The sequence below is a fragment of the Cryptotermes secundus genome, unplaced genomic scaffold (assembly GCF_002891405.2).
Source record: "Cryptotermes secundus unplaced genomic scaffold, Csec_1.0 scaffold79, whole genome shotgun sequence".
Classification (NCBI taxonomy): domain Eukaryota; kingdom Metazoa; phylum Arthropoda; class Insecta; order Blattodea; family Kalotermitidae; genus Cryptotermes; species Cryptotermes secundus.
Window position 1 is genome coordinate 1,207,587 of NW_019741974.1, and position 17,730 is coordinate 1,225,316.

At 43.2% G+C, this 17,730-nt stretch overlaps 1 protein-coding gene across 1 annotated transcript in view; it reads left to right on the forward strand.

Moving 5' to 3' along the window:
* Positions 1–17,730, forward strand: part of LOC111872798 (pyrokinin-1 receptor) — a 188,410-nt gene that overhangs the window by 30,204 nt on the left and 140,476 nt on the right. The window contains exon 4 of the mRNA XM_033754840.1: positions 7,455–7,818. Coding sequence (XP_033610731.1) covers positions 7,455–7,818 — 364 coding nt within the window. The remainder of the gene's footprint in view (positions 1–7,454; positions 7,819–17,730) is intronic.

Sequence of the window (17,730 nt, forward strand, 5' to 3'; positions counted from 1 at the left end):
GTACCTTGTATGCTGATGTTATGCTTACGGTTTCATAGTCTGTGAGATACCTCTCTTCCATTTAAATGTGTGATAACTCCGTGGCTTGATTCCGCAAGCAAACTATACCGACCGAGCGACCGCCGCTTGTCGGTGGAGTTAACGAAACCCCGCGGCCGCTAATTTTCGGTTTTTTATATTTCTTTGAAATAGCTCCTCAGTTATCCCCACGAGGCTGAGTGGACCCCGTTTCCGACCCACTTCTTCTCAGAAAATCTGGTAGCGCCAGGACTCGAACTCGGAAACTCTGGATGTGTAGCCAAGAACTCTGACCACTAGACCACAGAGGCGGTCTTTAAATGTGTGATGGAGTATTGCTATTGAAATTGCTATAAATTATCTAGATAAATAGATACTTTATAGCAATTTAATACTTAAATGTATGATGGAACATTAAATTTCTATAAATTATCCATCTATCCACCCACCTACCTATGTATGGCTGTACTGTCCTCTGTTGAACCTTGGCCGCTTTTCAGTTTCTTGATCTTTTACATGGTCGGTAGGACCCTCTGGACTGGCGATCAGCCCGTCGCAAGGCCGCTATCGGCAACATAGGACAGCACAACACAGAATAAACGCACACTGACATCCATACCTCGAGTGGGATTCGAACCCACGATCCCAGTGTTTGAGCGGGCGAAGATAGTACATCCTCAGACCGCCGGCCACCGTGCTCAGCTGCTATAAATTATAACTAACGAAATATCTCAGTTTCTAGTCCCCATAAATTCACACCAAATATCTTGCTGAGTTCTTAGCACGACTACATATTTTGAATATCCCATAGTGAAACACTGGCCCCGAAGTCAGGGAACCATACATGAGGTTGGTTTTGAAGTGTTCACAGCGCTGGTTATGAAGAGTACTATAAAGACGCGCAGTGTGTTGAAAGCCAACCGGCGTCTCGGATTACTCTGCTTGCCACCTGCTTTCACGCTGGTATCTCTGTCGGCCTACTCGGCGAAGAAATTGGAGGCGTTATGTCGAGCCGAATCGTTGGCAGACACGACGAATTAGTTGAGACGTCGTGGGTTCGATTCCCGATGTGTTCATTGGATTGTTTACTTGACATAATTCTCTCAGTCGCAATATGGCCCTGGGCTCCTGGTTACCAGGAATCTTCCTGGGGCTAAAAGGGCAACCGGTGCGTAAGGCTGACAACCTTACCGCCATCTGTAAGCCGATTATCTAGATAATGTGGGACCCTCCCTCAACGCCTCACAACCCTATGTGTCTTCACGGTCTTTTTCTTTTCCTTGGCACTACAGCCCCAGTGGGCCTAGGCCTACCTCCATGAACTTCTCCGTTCACTTCGGTTTTTCTAGATCTTACACATTCGGTAGGACTCCTTGGGCGGGTGATCAGCTCGTCGCAAGGCCTCTACCTGTATACAAACACAGAAAAACGCACACAGACAAACTAAACATCCATGCCCTGAGTGGGATTCGAACCCACGATCCCGGTTTCCAAGCGAGCGAAGACAGTACATGCCTTAGACCGCTCGGCTACCGTGACCGGTTCACAGTCTTTTACAGGAATAAATATCTTTTTCTATTGTTCCTTAATTTCTTCCTATCATAATTGATCCACAAGTCATCGCATTTCAGAATAAACATCTACGAACATCTCATTCATGCTTCTGAGGAACGAAACTTATACTCAGAAAAGTTTCCAGTTCGAATCTCGGTCTAGCCACCGGCCATTCTGACGACCATGGCCTCCTCTCTTTATATCCTTGCTTTCCCGCTTTTCATCATCATCACCTTTATTATTCTTTTTAGTATTCTTAGTGGGGTGGAACTAAGTCCCTTGTACTGCAGCCACTACTGGCCTATTGTTCCAGCCCCAGATGATAGGTGAGGGTGATTGTGGAGCAGTTGGTGGAATGAAGATTGGCAGAGGAAACCGAAGTACTCGGAGAAAACCTTCCCCAGCGCCACTTTGTCCACCACATATCCCACGTGATCTGACCCGGTCTCGAACCCCGGGCCGCCGAAGTGAGAAACCAGCGACTGCGCGGTTGTCAGCGTCTTTAAGTAGCCTGGGAATGAATTTATGTAAACGAAGCTTCAATTCAGCTTGTATTAGCGTATATCTATTACATATTATTTAAGAAGAAAACTGCGCAGGTTGTATTGTATGGGCGTAACACTTGATCTCTCACGCTCTAGGGGAAGAGGCGCAGTGAGTCTGAGAACAATGTGCTTAGGGGAAAATTGGTTCCTAAGTGGGAGGACATGAGAAGATAATGAGGAAAGTACATCATGAGGGGCTTCATAATGTGTACTGTTCACAAAATATTGTTAAGATAATGACTTCAAAGAAGATGAGATGAGCAGAAAGGTTGCATCCACGAGAGATTATTATTAACACAGAGAAACCTGGTCGCAAGGGAAGAGAATATTTGGGAGACGCAATTGTAGATGCCAGTACACTGAAACGGATACGTAGTAAAGAAATAAGATATGATCATGTGGACGCGATTCTGTTGCTGGACCTGGAGAACGTAGTAATAAACACTGGAGAGTCACGAAGTACTAAATATGTTTTGACTATGATAATTGGTTTCTGAAATATGATTTTCTCCATAGACAAAGGTAATGTCTCTGCTCCAGGCTTACGTATATTCGTACATAACTCCAGACTGGGCCAAATACGTACATTCTTGTCTTAAAATCCCAGAATGGGACCTGCATTGAAGGAAACAGGCTAAAATACTTTAGTTCACATAACATTACTACAAATTTCATAACAAGATAAGTTTCGAGATCTCAGTCAAAAATTATAAATACAATACTAGTAAGAAAAGAGGTTTTCTTTTTTCTTCTTTGGCGCTACAGCCCCAATTTTGGCCTTGGCCTACCTCCATGAAACTTCCGTTTACTAGATCTTATATATTCGGTAGGACACCTTGGGCCGGTGATCAGCTCGTCTCAAGCCCTCTAACTGTACACAAACACAGAAAAACGCGCACACACACACACAACCACAAACAATAAACATCCATGCCCTGAATAGGATTCGAACCCACGATCCCGGCTTCCGAGCAAGCAAAGACACTGTACGAGTATGTCTTAGGCCGTTCGGCTACCGTGACCGGCCCTCATTTCTTAGTTTAAGCTGAAAGCCAAGCTTCCGTGTGCTGCTTCTGGTATGACGGATTATTTTAATCATCCTGTAATGACTCAGATGATTGACTACATTCTCCTCGGCCGGGATTCAGTTAAGCTGAAGGTGTTTATCACAACAACCCAGAGAGAGGAACTCCCAGCACGAGCTCAGTTAAAGGCCGTGTATATTTTTTTATTGCTAGTGGGGTGGGGCTAAGTCCCTTGTGCTGCGACCACTTCTGGCCTATTGTACGAGCCCCAGATGATAGGTGAGGGTGATTGTAGAGCAATTGGTGGAATGAAGATTGGCAGGGGAAACCGAAGTACTTGGAGAAAAACTGCCCCAGCGCCACTTTGTTCACCACAAATCCCACTTGACCAGACCCGGGATCGAACCCGGGCCGTCGCCGTGGAAAGCCAGCGACTAACCGCTTGAGCTATGGCGCGGGCCTTGCTCCATGAGTAAGTAAGTAAATTAAACCTTAGGTGTTTGGTAATATACCTTGGGTTTAGGATCGGCCAGACGCAAGTCTTATAAATTGTACATTCACCTGCCATCACGACATCACATTCATCAATGTCTTAGCAGGATTCGAACCCACGTTTTCATGTCGTGCTCAAATTTCGCCTCTCTGGCACTCTTATCAATTATGGATTTTCTGATATTGAGCCCAGTAATTGGTGTGAAGATTATTGTCTTTGTTACGTACGTAAATGTCCGGCAAACAGTCCGACGTTACTTCCCTGCAGACTACACGTACGTATTATCTTCTTGCTCAAAGCCGTGAGGAGGGAGACACCTAATCTGTTGGGACCCTTAGGAGGAGATGACCTCCAGTACAAGGATTGAGGTTAGTTCTTTCTAAGGGATTCACCACATCCTCTCCTGAGGACGGAAAGAGGTCCAGTTTCCGAAACTTTGTGTTCTCTAGCTGTTTAGAATACCGGCCGATGGACAAAGCCCAAGAACCCAGTAATTGCAAAAGTATTGCCAATCCGCCAGATGCCTTTTGCATTCAAGTCACGGGTTCTGATTATTTCTATGTTACAGTTAAAGCAGCTAAATATTGTTGGAATGGTGACTCACTTTAAATATTTGGGAATTACAGGAATAATTTAAAGTAACATTCACCAAGAATTTACAATGAAATTAAATTCGTGTATTGCTTGATATCATTCAGTTAGAAATATTCTCGGCTCCTGCCTTAACGCATAAATATTGAGAAAGTTGTGAAATATAATTTCAACCGTTGTTCAACCTGAGTGTCAAATTTGTTCCCTCTCCAAAGTAGAAGGAAGTAGATGGAAAATTTTCAAAATAAGATAATATTTGGACCCAGGGAAATACAAATACACTTAACAAAGAACTTAATAATTTGTATTCCTCAAAACCTATTATCAGAGTCACAAATTGAAGGAGAATGAAATGGATTGGACATGTAGCACACATGGGGAGATTAGAAGTTGAACTATTCGTCAGCACGACTTACATGTCCCAACTTGTGAAAAACAGTTTGAATAATCCATTGCAGTTACAGAAGTTTCTGGAGCATTCCAGCACACTGAGACTTTGTCCCTGGTTCCATGAATGTTGTCGATTAGTATGCGGCGCCGCTCAGCTGTTTTACCTCCCGCCGACAATATTTATTCATGAATCATATTCTGAGGTCATTCCGTTCTGCCTATAACGAACAAGTGTAATTACCAAACAGAGATACGCGATTTCAAATCTGTGTACAATTTTAAATTGTTACTGAAGAAGTCGGGATAGCTCAGTCGGTATAGCGGCTGCTTACGCGCTGGAAAACAGAGAGGTCGAAGTTCGAATCCCGATAGAGTCAAGAATTTTCTGTTCTCCACTCAACCTCCTATCCAATGGCTATCGGGGACTCTCCCCAGGGACAAAACGGCCGGCGTATGAAGCTGACCACTCAACTCCATCTAGTGCCGAGGTCAAGAAATGTGTATCTATACATCCACTCCCCCATACGCCTTCATGGCGTAGTGCATAATTAGTTAAGCACAGAGATAGCTTTACCTTTTATCTTTTTACTGAAATGTTGAAATGTGATTCTTATTTTTTTTTCATTGCACTACAGCCCGAATGGGTCTAGGCCTACCTCCATGAACTTCTCCGTTCACTTCGGTTTTTCTAGATCTTACACGCTCGGTAGGACTCCTTGGGCGGGTGATCAGCTGGTCGCAAAGCCTCTACCTGTACACAAACACAGAAAAACGCACACAAACATCCATGCCCTGAGTGGGATTCGAACTCAGGATCCCGGCTTCCGAGCGAGCGAAGACAGTGCGTGCCTATTCTTATTTATGAAATGTAAATTTTCCCTCTCTCGAAGTTGGCGTAGAACAAATCGGTATTACGTAAGTAAGTAACTAAAGAAGTAACTAACTCCATAAGTTAGTGCCCCATTATGACGCACATCATTTCTTAGTTCTCAATATATTCACTCCATTTACCGAAAGGAAGGATATTCTTTATCATGTTCAAAGAGCCCATTACTGAATTCTGTTGTGAGAAAGCACACTACAGCTCGTGACCTCGCATAATGCTTCTTTGAAATCCATTTTGATATAGTCCTCCAAACTTTACACAAGTCTCTCAAGTGATCTATTTTTAGCAGGTTGCAGCTAGGTTAGTGCGTGGCTGTTTGGAGGACTTGAGTTCGAATCTCGGACGCCTGCACATCACTGTATATTTAGCGGTATGCCTATCCACTTCTGGGGAAAAGTTGAAACTTATTCACCAGATATGGAGACTTATAATCAAGGGGAGAGCTAACAACTGAAGGACATATGTCCTCTGCCCAGTGAAGATATATTGTAATGTTGACTGAGGGCTTCTCACGTTATCGCGGATCGCCATAGGCCATTGCTGAGGTTAATACACCGAGACCCCTTGAGTGAGAGTTTCAGTCGTGTTATAAACTTCACAGTTATAAGAATGAGGGCCATGCTCGCGCCCAAAGACAAAGGGAAGCCTGCTACAAAATTGATTAAAGCCACCCTCAGACTGTCTATTATAAACATTAAGTGTTTTCCGTGCAAGACTGCCTATACAGTTTAATAGCGTTCATTGTGTTTGCGTTAAATATATGTCCAACAGTGACTGTTGCTTGCATCTTACAACAAAGGGAAAGGGGGAAGTGCTTTAACCAAACACTCCTATCATACCATTCTGTCTCGTTCTATACACAAACACACACACATTTCGCTCATCCGTGAACCACCGCTTCTCAGTTAAAAGCAACACAACCCTCTGACAAAAGTCCCGTCCCACCTTGCACCCAAGACCTCGTGCAAGAATACTGCTAAGTGAACTGAGCATCTACAGTGAACCAAGTAGTAGTAGTGTGCTTATCCTTAGTGGACTCAGTCCACTGGCGCCCCTCTGAACTAGACGCGCATATACACTGTGGACGTTATGGAATTAGCGAGCAGCGAGACGCAGTATTCAGAGAAACTCCAAGCTGATTATATAAGTGTATATCTTATCTCCCCATAATGTAAAAGAGTACTAGTAACTTCTTTTCCACAAACTACTATTTATATAAGCGCTTGTATTTCATATATGTACACACACTTTTATACATATATTTAGTAGCGTGAAAAAGTTTTGGCTGAGGAAGTGTCTAAACAAAAATCATCCTAATCCTTGTAAAGTAATAAGAGTACCAAACAATTTTGATTAATAAATGTCTGAAAAACGGAAAGAACAGCAGCAGAACAAACATACGATTGATGCTTTTCTCTGAGAACAATATTTACATATACGTGTATATACCAGTTACGTTAATTCACGTATACAGCAGACTTATAAAATAACTTCAATGTATTGGTGTGAGTGAAAGAACGGGGAAACATCAAATAAGCTCGTAGTTTCAGTAAAGAATAAAATGTCCCATATCCAAGTAATACTTAATGGATATGAAACCCAGAATAATATTCATTACTTTTGTGGTCTTACCCGATCACAATGTGAGCCTAGTGAGTTTCTTGGTGTGGGGTGAGACTGAGTCCACTTGGTAGGTTGGCCACTCTTTGGCCTATTGTACCAGCCCCGGGTCATATATGATAATGAATGTGGAGCTTTCGGTGGAGTGAGAATTGGCAGAGGAAATCGAAGTACTCGGAAAAACCCTGCTCCAATACCACTTTGTCCACCACAAATCCCAGAATACCTGGCCTGGGCTCGAACCCCGGCCTTCACGGTGGGTGCCTGAGCTATGGCACGGCGAGTTTGAGCCTGTTTGGCATTGAACGAGAGTGTCTGGTTGGTGCTTTCAGCTGTCGCGGGCCGTGCGGCTGGTGATGGTGATTTGGCTAGTGGCTCTAGGCCTGGCGGTGCCCCAGGCCATCCAGTTCGGCGTGTTACAGCGCAAAGCGGAGGACGGGACCGATGTGGTGCTGTGCACTGTCACCTCGGAGTTAGTGCAGCATGCCTTTGAGATCTCGACCTTCGTGTTCTTCGTGGCGCCCATGACTCTCATCACCGTGTTGTACGCTCTCATCGGCCTGAAGCTGCGACGCTCCAGGCTCCTACACGCTGCCAAGAGAGCGTCCATCGGAAGCAGCAGCACCGACAGGGGCAATGACCGCGCCGTCGGTGGCAAGAGCAGCTCGCCTCAGAACTACGTCATTCGAATGCTTGGTAAGTAGTTAAATTTGCATGCTGGAGACACAGTCGCCTGTGAAGGACAAGCGAGGTGTGTGGCTTGTCATTTTGGTAAAGCAGTTAGCAGAAGCGACGTCTTAACACAGAACATCGCTGTCACTTCTGCTTCGTATTCGGGAGATGCCAGGTTCACTTTATTGCTCGAAGACTGGACATCTTTACTGTGCGGTTTTATTTGGTTTTATTCCATCACTGGAGGAGCTGCTAGGATATTAGCACAGATGAAGCAATTATCACTTCCAGTTATATCCATGCATATCCATTATTCAATGACCGTCTTGTCACTTGACTCTTTGTAATCTGAGCTTTGAAAGAGCCGTTAAATACAGCGGTATGTGAAGTATGACATGTTCCTACATCGATTGAGAAATGTCATGTCCCTTGTCACCACGGAATGGCCCGTCCACATGCTGCTGTTGGACACAGCCTTCAGATATGGAAGGTGACTGTGAATGCAACAACACACATTTTCGGACAGACAACAGGGGATTTGGCCTGAGGGTCAACAATACCTCGCTACGAAGGTCTAGCAAGTTACGAAATGTTACCCAGAGCCTCTGACTTGCGCAGATTCGTGGTAGAGATCTTGTAAGAAGTCTTGGCGTGTCAAAAAGGAGGAAAGTTTCTTGAGCTAAACGACGGTTAGCTTCTCAAGAACTTTACTCTATGGATTTACCTAATTACTTAATTATCCTCAAATACATTAGAAAAGATACATAACTTTTGGCCGCGCCGTAGCTCAAACGGTTAGTCGCTGGATTCCCACCGCGACGGCCTGGGTTCGAACCCGGATCTGGTCAAGTGGGATTTGTGGTGGACAAAGTGGCACTGGGGCAGGTTTTCTCCTAGTACTTCGATTTCCCTTGCCAATCTTCATTCCATCAAATTCTCCATCATCATAATCGCACGGGGCATGTACAATAGGCCAATCAGTGGCCGACGTGTCGAGTTGACCTAGTTTGACTCAACCCCCAGTATGAGAATTAAAAAATAATTAATTACACAATTTTAGTTCGTTCATTACCGTACCTTCGATAATTGATTGAATCTTCAATTATTTTGGGAATTTTTCCTTTTTTGGGGTGCTGTAACATCGAGTTCCCGAAATCTTCAGTCAGAAATAGCATCGAAATTCGAACCCCGAACCTCTGAATACGAAACTGGTGCATTAACCACTCAATAGCACCTTGAGCTACCGTGCTTTCCTCTCCCATTTATATTTGCTTCTTCACAATGTCACAGTCATTCACAATCCGAAGATTGGGTGCGTGGGCCGATGGATGGGTGGGCCGAAGGATGGGTGTAGGGGCCCAAGGGGTTCTTTGTCGGCATGTAGCCTGTCAAGAAACCTGAATTTAATTTGTATATGTATATTTATTGTAACGACCGTTGGTGTCTCTTTGATTACTGAGCAACTAGCGGCGTCGTTCGAGAGGGCAATCTCTCTCTTGTCTTATTATTGTAGCGTAAATACCATATAAGTCTGAATATAAGGCTATCCCCAATATTTAAAAAAGAAAACCAGCAATATTTTTGCAAAATTGAATATGTCATTTAGTTCCGAAAGCTGTAAGCGAAGTAAAAATTATACGATTAGGAAATAAGGTGTGCAAAAATTAGTACCCTAAATATAATTCTGGGTATCCCTATTTTCACAGGATTGGCAAGTAAAACTCCTTCAGAATCTTCATTTTTATCCTTAAGGATTCGAAAATAGGTGACGCATCTTTCTAGGAACTCTTCTTCTGTTCTCTCTGCTCCCGCTGTGGAGCACAAGGCTGACTTCTCAGTCTCTCGACCTAAGCTGGCTTCACGCCGGCCGGATAAGCAACACTCCGTGCAACAATATAATTGTTCATTTTTGCGGCTGGCATTGAAAAGTGTCTTTCGTTGCTGTGTGAAGTCTTTATTTAGCCGTTTTAACGGAAACTTTTCTGTACGTGTTGCTTAGGAATCGATGTCGCTGTCATGACCTCCGAGACATGTTTCAACAAGCCGTTATCTAGCAATGGATTTGCATATCACAATATGAAGGAATAGAAATTGTCGGGAATCTTTAAGGAAAGAGGCCGCTTGGAGGACTTAGACGCGCATGGCAGGATGAAAATGAAATGGGTGTTAGAGAATGAATGTGTTGAACTGAACGGAATCAGAACATTGTAGAATGGCGAATTTCTATAAACGTGGTGCTGAAACTTAGAGAAATTTCAGGATTTTTTTCTCAGCTGCATAATCTAACTTTCCCTAGAAATCTGTGTATACAGTGATAAAGACAATTAGTTATACCCTCTCTCTTTACTATCCCGGTGGACGGAAAGAATTGAGTAGAAATTGTGCTCTATGTGACTAATAGTAGCTTCAGTAAATCGTCACAATTTTTTTCCCCCTGAGCACTACAGCCCCAGTGGGCCTAGGTCTACCTCCATGAACTTCTCCGTTCACTTCGGTTTTTCTAGATCTTACACAATCGGTAGGACTCCTTGGGCGGGTGATCAGCTCGTCGCTGTACACAAACACAGAAAAGTGCACACACACAAACTAAATGTCCATGCCCTGAGTGGGATTCGAAGCCACGATCCCGGTTTCCAAGAGAGCGAAGACAGTACATGCCTTAGACCGCTCGGCTACCGTGACCGGCATTCGTCACAAATATAAGTACTAACTTTGTTCTGGTGACGATGATGATGACATTTTGTGGTAATACTGTTGTTGTTAATGTTCTTGTGTTTGTTGTTATTGTTGTTGCTGCGCTGATACTGCTGCTAACAGTGTCTTCACTATGTTGCAACATTGACATTAAAACTCTTAAGTTTAATCGCACAAGTGTCTATCAAACCTGATTTTATTCCAGGTGTTACCTGGAATTTTTAGTTCCTGGCTACAGATCCAGATGTCCGGGTTCGTGTCCCGACCCTATGAGATTTTCTGAGAAGTAGTGGGTCTGGAACGGGGTCCACTCAGCCACGTGAGGATATCTGAGGAGCTATTTCAAGGAAATAGCGGCTTCGGTCCAGAAAACCGAAAATTAACGGCCGTGGGATTTCGTTGCGCCGACCACGCGACACCCTCTGTCCGCTAAAGTTGGCACTAACTTTGCCGACGAGCGGTCTCTCGGTCGGTATAGTTCGCTTGCGGACTAAAATGTTATGTTATGCTGCATAATTTGGGATGATTCCAGTGAAAGACAGAAATGTGGTAAATATACTATACATACGTGAACCCAGAAGCACGTGTGATTTATATCTGGCAGGGTATGACTTGTTTCTTATTCCTGTTTGGTACAGAAATTACAGAGTGTTCTCTTCCTCTAAGGATTGGTGTGACATGGTGTGTCTTATGCTCTTATTAGTTCTTATTCTTGTTGCAACCGGTGAGGCATATCCGTTTTCCGAAGCGATTTGTGCTAAAGAAATACTTTTTTCTTGTGACAGCTGGAATAAAATACTAGTTTTAGTACTGATTATTTATGTGGTGTATTAAAGTGACCGCGGCGTGAACCTGACCACTGACTACCATTTAGTGCTGAAGTCCAGATTGGTGGAACTATACCTCCACTTCCCCATACGCCTTCATGGCCTAGTGCTTAATCAGTTAGGCACAAGGACAACTTTACCTTTTATTTTTTACATACGTATTTTGTTAAAACTGGTTGGATTTAAACGGATTACATGGCGTTGTATCTCAGAAGATATGATTCCTCATAACTACCATTGCCAGAATCTCGAATGCTACATATATTCAAACTGATTAAAATTTGAGTTTCCTGCAATTTAGTTTTAATTGCCTTCACATTTCCATCGTTACGTTGTGATAGTATGATGAGATTACACTGTCTACATTCCAACTTTAAAATGTTCCACTCGTCCCATATTTTTCTTCCTTATTTGCCTACAAAATATTTAGATCAAGGCCAGGAACTGTCTCTTAATGTACTGGAACTATAATGGCCGTCTTTATGATCCGACTTCAATTTTCAGTTGATACCTCTTAAAGGTTTCTGAACTAAATAACATCTGGAAATTACTAGGATATTTCTGTTTGTTATTTCTTCACAGCACTCATTGAATTCTGAGGCTAGCTGCAAGAAGAATTGCATATACCGAGTACTAGATACTTAGTGCCTGTTCATATTTCTGAAAATAATATTCCGCAAAGCATCGACAGGTTTAACTTAATTCTGTAAAGGGGAACAAGGCCATTCTTGCTTGATTTGTGTCACATATTTTAACAGAATTTGTTTTCCCCGCCATACGATCCATATTAGAATATGGTAGCGAGGCAAAGGTTAAACTTGCAAGTATCGTATAGCCGAAGAAAAAGAAGTTTAGAACAAGATTTAGACAGTAAATTGGGAAAATGAATTCTAACAAAATCCGTAAATTTTATTTAGCCATTTTTAATTTTGGATTCAATTCGTTCAGTTTGAGGACCAATTTTGTAAGTAAAAAAGTAAAGCTATCCCTGTACATAGGCCCATAGGGTTGTGAGACGTTGAGGGTCCCACATGATCTAGACAATCGGCTCAAAGATGGCGGTAAGGTTGTCAGCCTTACGCGCCGGCGGCGCTTTACTCCCCAGGAAAATTATTTAATTAATTTTGGTACTCATTTCTGTTAAAGGCTTAGTCGACCCCAGGGCCATAGTGCGGCTGGAAGGATTAGTTAAATTGAAAAAATCCAGTGATCTCACCGGGACTTGAACCCGCGACCTTCTGGCTTGTAGCATAGTGACTCAACCAACTACGCTACCGCGTACCCCCGAACCAATTTTGTACTGTCTCTTAATTACAATTTGCGTAATCCTATATCGTTTTATTTAACTGGGTGCAGTAAGACTTTGTATACTGCTTTTTTTTTTGTCTGTTATGTGGTATGCACCTTCTATTCTACGTTCTGCATTTTAAGGGCCATGTGAATTTTAACTGACTCTGTGTCCTTGTAGTTCATTTGACAGACGTCCTTGAACTATTATACACGACATTTAGTACGTACAGGTAATACCGGCCTGAGTAAAAGTCCGTTTGATTTAGTTTGAGAGTTACTTTGCGCAAGGGGTTTACTGATCTTTCACACACATATTTTTAATCCTCTGCTGAGGACCTAATTAACTTTTACCTATACATCTATATCCCGATGAGGCCGCACTATGGCTCTGGGATCGACTCAGCCTCTAAGAGATAGAGTACCAAGAATATTCTTGGAGGTAAAGCGCGGCCGGCGCGTAGGGTTGACAACCTTACCGCCATCTATGAGCCTATTGTCTAGAAAATTTGGGAACCTCAACATCTCACAACCCTATGGGCCACCACGGTCTGTTTCAGGGATAGCTTTACTTACTTACTTTACTATATATCTCTCTTTGGGTCCTTTGGCTCACGTATATAAAAGGAAAAATTCTGTCTTCGGGGACATAACATCGTGTAATCCAATGAAAGTCAACCGACGTTTCGAAGGAATATATCGGCTCCATCTTCTAAGTCTAAAAGTTGTATGAGGCAGGAAACAAGCTTCTGATTTCCTCTTCTGTCTACATGTTTCATCCTAGTTCCTTGTTTGGCCTACTTTTTTTTTTGCCCTGAAGTTGGAAACAATATGGTCTTTAGAAATTTCGATTGACTGTCTCCCGAGTATACGTATAGATAGATGAAGATAGAACTCTTCATAATCACCGCTGTGAGATCATCTTATGTACTGGACTTCCATTGTACGGGTTTAACTATGTACAATTTCCCCACATTTATTCACAACGTAAGAGTTCAAATATATCCTGGAGATTATTTCGCTGATAGAGATTAATTTTTCGAATAGAAGTTATAGGGAACGTTAAAGTTCCCATGTTATATTTCATACAGAATTTTGCATAGATCTCATTGATTTAGCGGAAATCACCAATAGGCCCTATGTCAGTATCACGCATGAAGGGTACACTGAAAGCGCTGTGCAAATTCTACAGTCCCCCATGCCACGTGTCTGCTCTCAATTGATTTAGAGTGCCCTGGAGTGAATACGAAGCTTTGATTTTACATTTTCAATTTTATAATACGGCGGATTGGAATGCGAGTGCGGAAGAAAATATGTTGGGGCCAGGCAAATACTCCTACAAAGTTAGTCCATTGCTTGTAGAGTTCTTTCCATAAAGAGGGAGGACCTGGCTGTGAGCTACGGGCTATTTGTTTCAGACTAGCTGCTTGAGTTGGACGGGTTCCAGACCTCGGTAAGATCATGGACCTCCTGACAATTCCAGAATCCTCGAAATGTTCACCCAGTATCGATTTATATCAATGTCACTCACATCTAACTAACTTCATGAAGAGGATTTCTTATAAAAAAAAGTCAAGTCAAGTTGTCTATATGCTTAAGAAATCATGAAGACGTATGGGGAGGGGATGTATAGACCCACATATTCTTGACCTCGGCACTAGTTGGAGATGAGTGGTCAGGCTCATGCTACAGTCGTTTTACACCCTTGGAAAAATTCCAAGGTACTGATAGGCTAAGTGGTTGGGTAGGCCCCAGGACCGGTGTCGACAACGTGAAAAAGAGAAAATTCTTGACCCTACCGGGACTCGAACACCGACCCCTCTGTCGTCCAGCTCATAGGCAGTCGCTATACGGACTGAGCTGTCCCGGTTCCTTACTGAGATTTTGAGAATTCAATGACCGCTCAGCTAGTCAAGGAATTGCCTGCCTTCTATGGATCCAGAATGTTTATTATCGTGTTCACAGCATCCTGCCATTTGACCCCGCCCTGGCACGAACCAATGCAACCCACATCTCTCTTCCTTAAGATCCATCCCAACAGCTCCCTCAGAAACACCCTTACATATACCGAACAGTAGCGTCGCTTAAGGCTCTGTGGCCAAACTGTGTATGCGCTTCACGTGCTTCCCGTGTGCGACTCACAGTTTGCAAACCAATGAATCAATTAATTAACAGCATCTTTTCTTTCTCACTCTCTCTCCCTCTATGGCCCTTTGTACCTTGCCCGCTTTTTTAGATCCTTAATTCTATACAGAGTCGGTAGGACTCATTGGACGGGGATCAGCCTATCGCAAGGCCGCTACCTACACAGGATAACACGAACACAGATAAACGCAAACAAATATGCATGCCACGTCAGTCTTTTCCCCTTTCTCCTGCCGATTCAGTGATCGAGTCGTGAGCCTTCCCGAGACTAAAGGAATTGTTCTTGGACGCCCAATGTCCGTCTTCCAGTGGGGTGATGGAAATTTCTTTCCACGGCAAATCTTCAGGAAGCATGACAGTACCATGTCCTTGTACCCCTTCCACATCTCGCTCTGTTTCTGGTTGCTTTGTTACATCGGTACTGCTTTGTCCCTTTTTATTATTGCTAGTGGGGTGGGACTAAGTCCCTTGTACTGCGGCCACTTCTGGCCTATTGTACCAGCCCCAGATGATAGTTGAGGGTAATTGTGGAGCAATTGGTGGAATGAAGATTGGCAGGAGAAACCGAAGCACTCGGAGAAAACCTGCCCCAGCGCCACTTTGTCCACCACAAATCCCACTTGACCAGACCCGGGATTGAACCTGGGCTGCCGCGGTGGGAAGCCAGCGACTAACAACTTGAGCTAAAGCGGCCTCCGTAGTCTAGGGGTAACGTTCCCACATCATGACTCAAGGTACGCGGGTTCAAACCCGGCGGAGGTCGTGGAATTTTTAAGGGCGGAAAAATTCAGGGAACAAGTCCTCCGGGAGGGACTTTAAGCCGTGGGTCCCGTGTCGTAGATTTACGGCACGTAGAAGATCCTCATGTCTCTATGAGACCTCTGAGCAAAATTAGGCAACAATTTCCCTCCCAAGTAGTTTCCAATGCCTCTGGTAGATGGGGGAAATATCAGGTACCGACGGCCGACCTCATTGGCTGAATGGGGCTGATAGTACACACCAGTACCGGTAGGGTATGGCGACAGTAGAAATTAAAAAGGGGACGCACAATGGACCAATAACTGGTCTAAGTGCATGGGGAAACCCACCCCCTCTAATAATAATAATAATAATAATAATAATAATAATAACAATAACAGCTTGAGCTAGGGCGCGGCCATTTAATATTCTTAGTTTAGTTATAGATTATTCAACAATTTGTCTCAGTTGTAATTTTCTGCTTTAAGTAAAACTTTGTACTGTATGTCTGTAGTGTCACTAAATGGAGCGAGTCGACTGAAGACAAATTAATTTCATGCTCTGAAACACAGCACTTCCGGGTTTGGATACAACTGAAGCGTTCGTGATCTCAGGGGCTTACATTACTTCAGACATTGCAACTTTGTTGATCCTGTGTCTGAGCCTATCTGTAAAAGTATGACTCAGGCAGCTCACTTCACAGCTATGGAAACTGAAGCGCTCACCACACTGCAATGAGGCTACAAACTTACCGGGTCAGAGAGCTTGTTATAAAAATCGTCACAAGAACTTTCGAAAATCGAAGACATAATGTTTTGGTATTCTAAGAAATGAGCCATACGCTTAATTCGCGCATTTATTCGATACAGTAGGAAGAAAATATAACAAATATAGAAAAGTAATTTGAGGTGTAGATAGAAATATCTTGTTAGGGAAAGTATATATAAGTAGTATAAAAATTCGTTGAATGAGAAATTGACCATAAAATCCATCGAGATGTCTACTTCTGAACCTATGCAACCTATATTGAGTATAAAAAAGAGCTTCATCAAAAACTTCTGATGTCGTTATAGTAATATAACTCTAAAGACTGAAGACAAAAATGTATTATTAACCTGGCACACGTGTCGGCCATATACCACCATCTCGTCGTCAGCCTAATATCCCCTTGCATATTAAATACCCCAACACACGTTTCCTAACCTAGGTGTATTCTATAATATTAAACGCACTGTAATGCCGCCACCCAAATATTGTACTTTCCAGGCGATTAATCTCGCAATCCTCTGTCTGTATTCGGATCTACTATAATCTCGGCAACTCTCTGGTATCAGCACATAATAAACATATATAATGACTAAAGAGCGAGCCTTAAAATGAGTTGTTGATTGATTCTTGAGCTATTTAACCGCGCTTTTTCAGTTGAGATAATCGAATACTAGGTTTATTGTGAATACTGTATTGAAGGGGATGCGTAAGATAGCATTTGTATCGTATTTCAAAGTCCTATCCCAGCATTTTTCTTTGAGGCTTCACTGCATCCTATTTTAAGCAACATAAATGCAGCCTATTTCTTTAAGATGAATTTTAATCTGATCCATTTATGCCTAGGCCGTACAAATAGCCATTGTTTCGTACCAGATTTCTGTGTGTACTTGTAGTGTTTCATTCTAGCCGCCGTTTTCTCATGTCACCACTGATCTCTGCACCAAGACAAACTGACTGCCGGCAAACCACAAGTCGTGAAGTAACTCTGACTGACTCTGACTTTGACTTGATTTCTAAGGCACTAATCAGATCAAACTTACGCGTGCTCCTCCTGGAAATTAGCAGCAAACAACCACCTCTTAAAATTGCAACGCCTGCAAAACGAGGGTCTAACACCGCTCTTTTCCAACCCGCCTTTGCTTGTATCGGCGCAGTCGGAACGGTGCTATCCCTGCTACACCTGTTTCTACCTTAGGACAGTGTATGATGGCTACTGGAAGTTGTCCTCACAGATCAAACTAAGGAAGATCGGTATAGGTACGGGAAACTAGCTGGGTCGGTTTGCATGAGTCTCAGGGAAGCGATGCCTAAGAAAGCGTTTTTCTGAGAGTTGAGCCAATTGACGTTTATTCACCTGCTAATTCACCACACTGTTAAATTAATGTATTCTTAGCTTTAAGTTACAGCGTTACACTATCGGCTAGCTATGTCTCGGAGCGTGCAAGGGTCACGTCCGTTCAGTTCGGAATATTGTGAA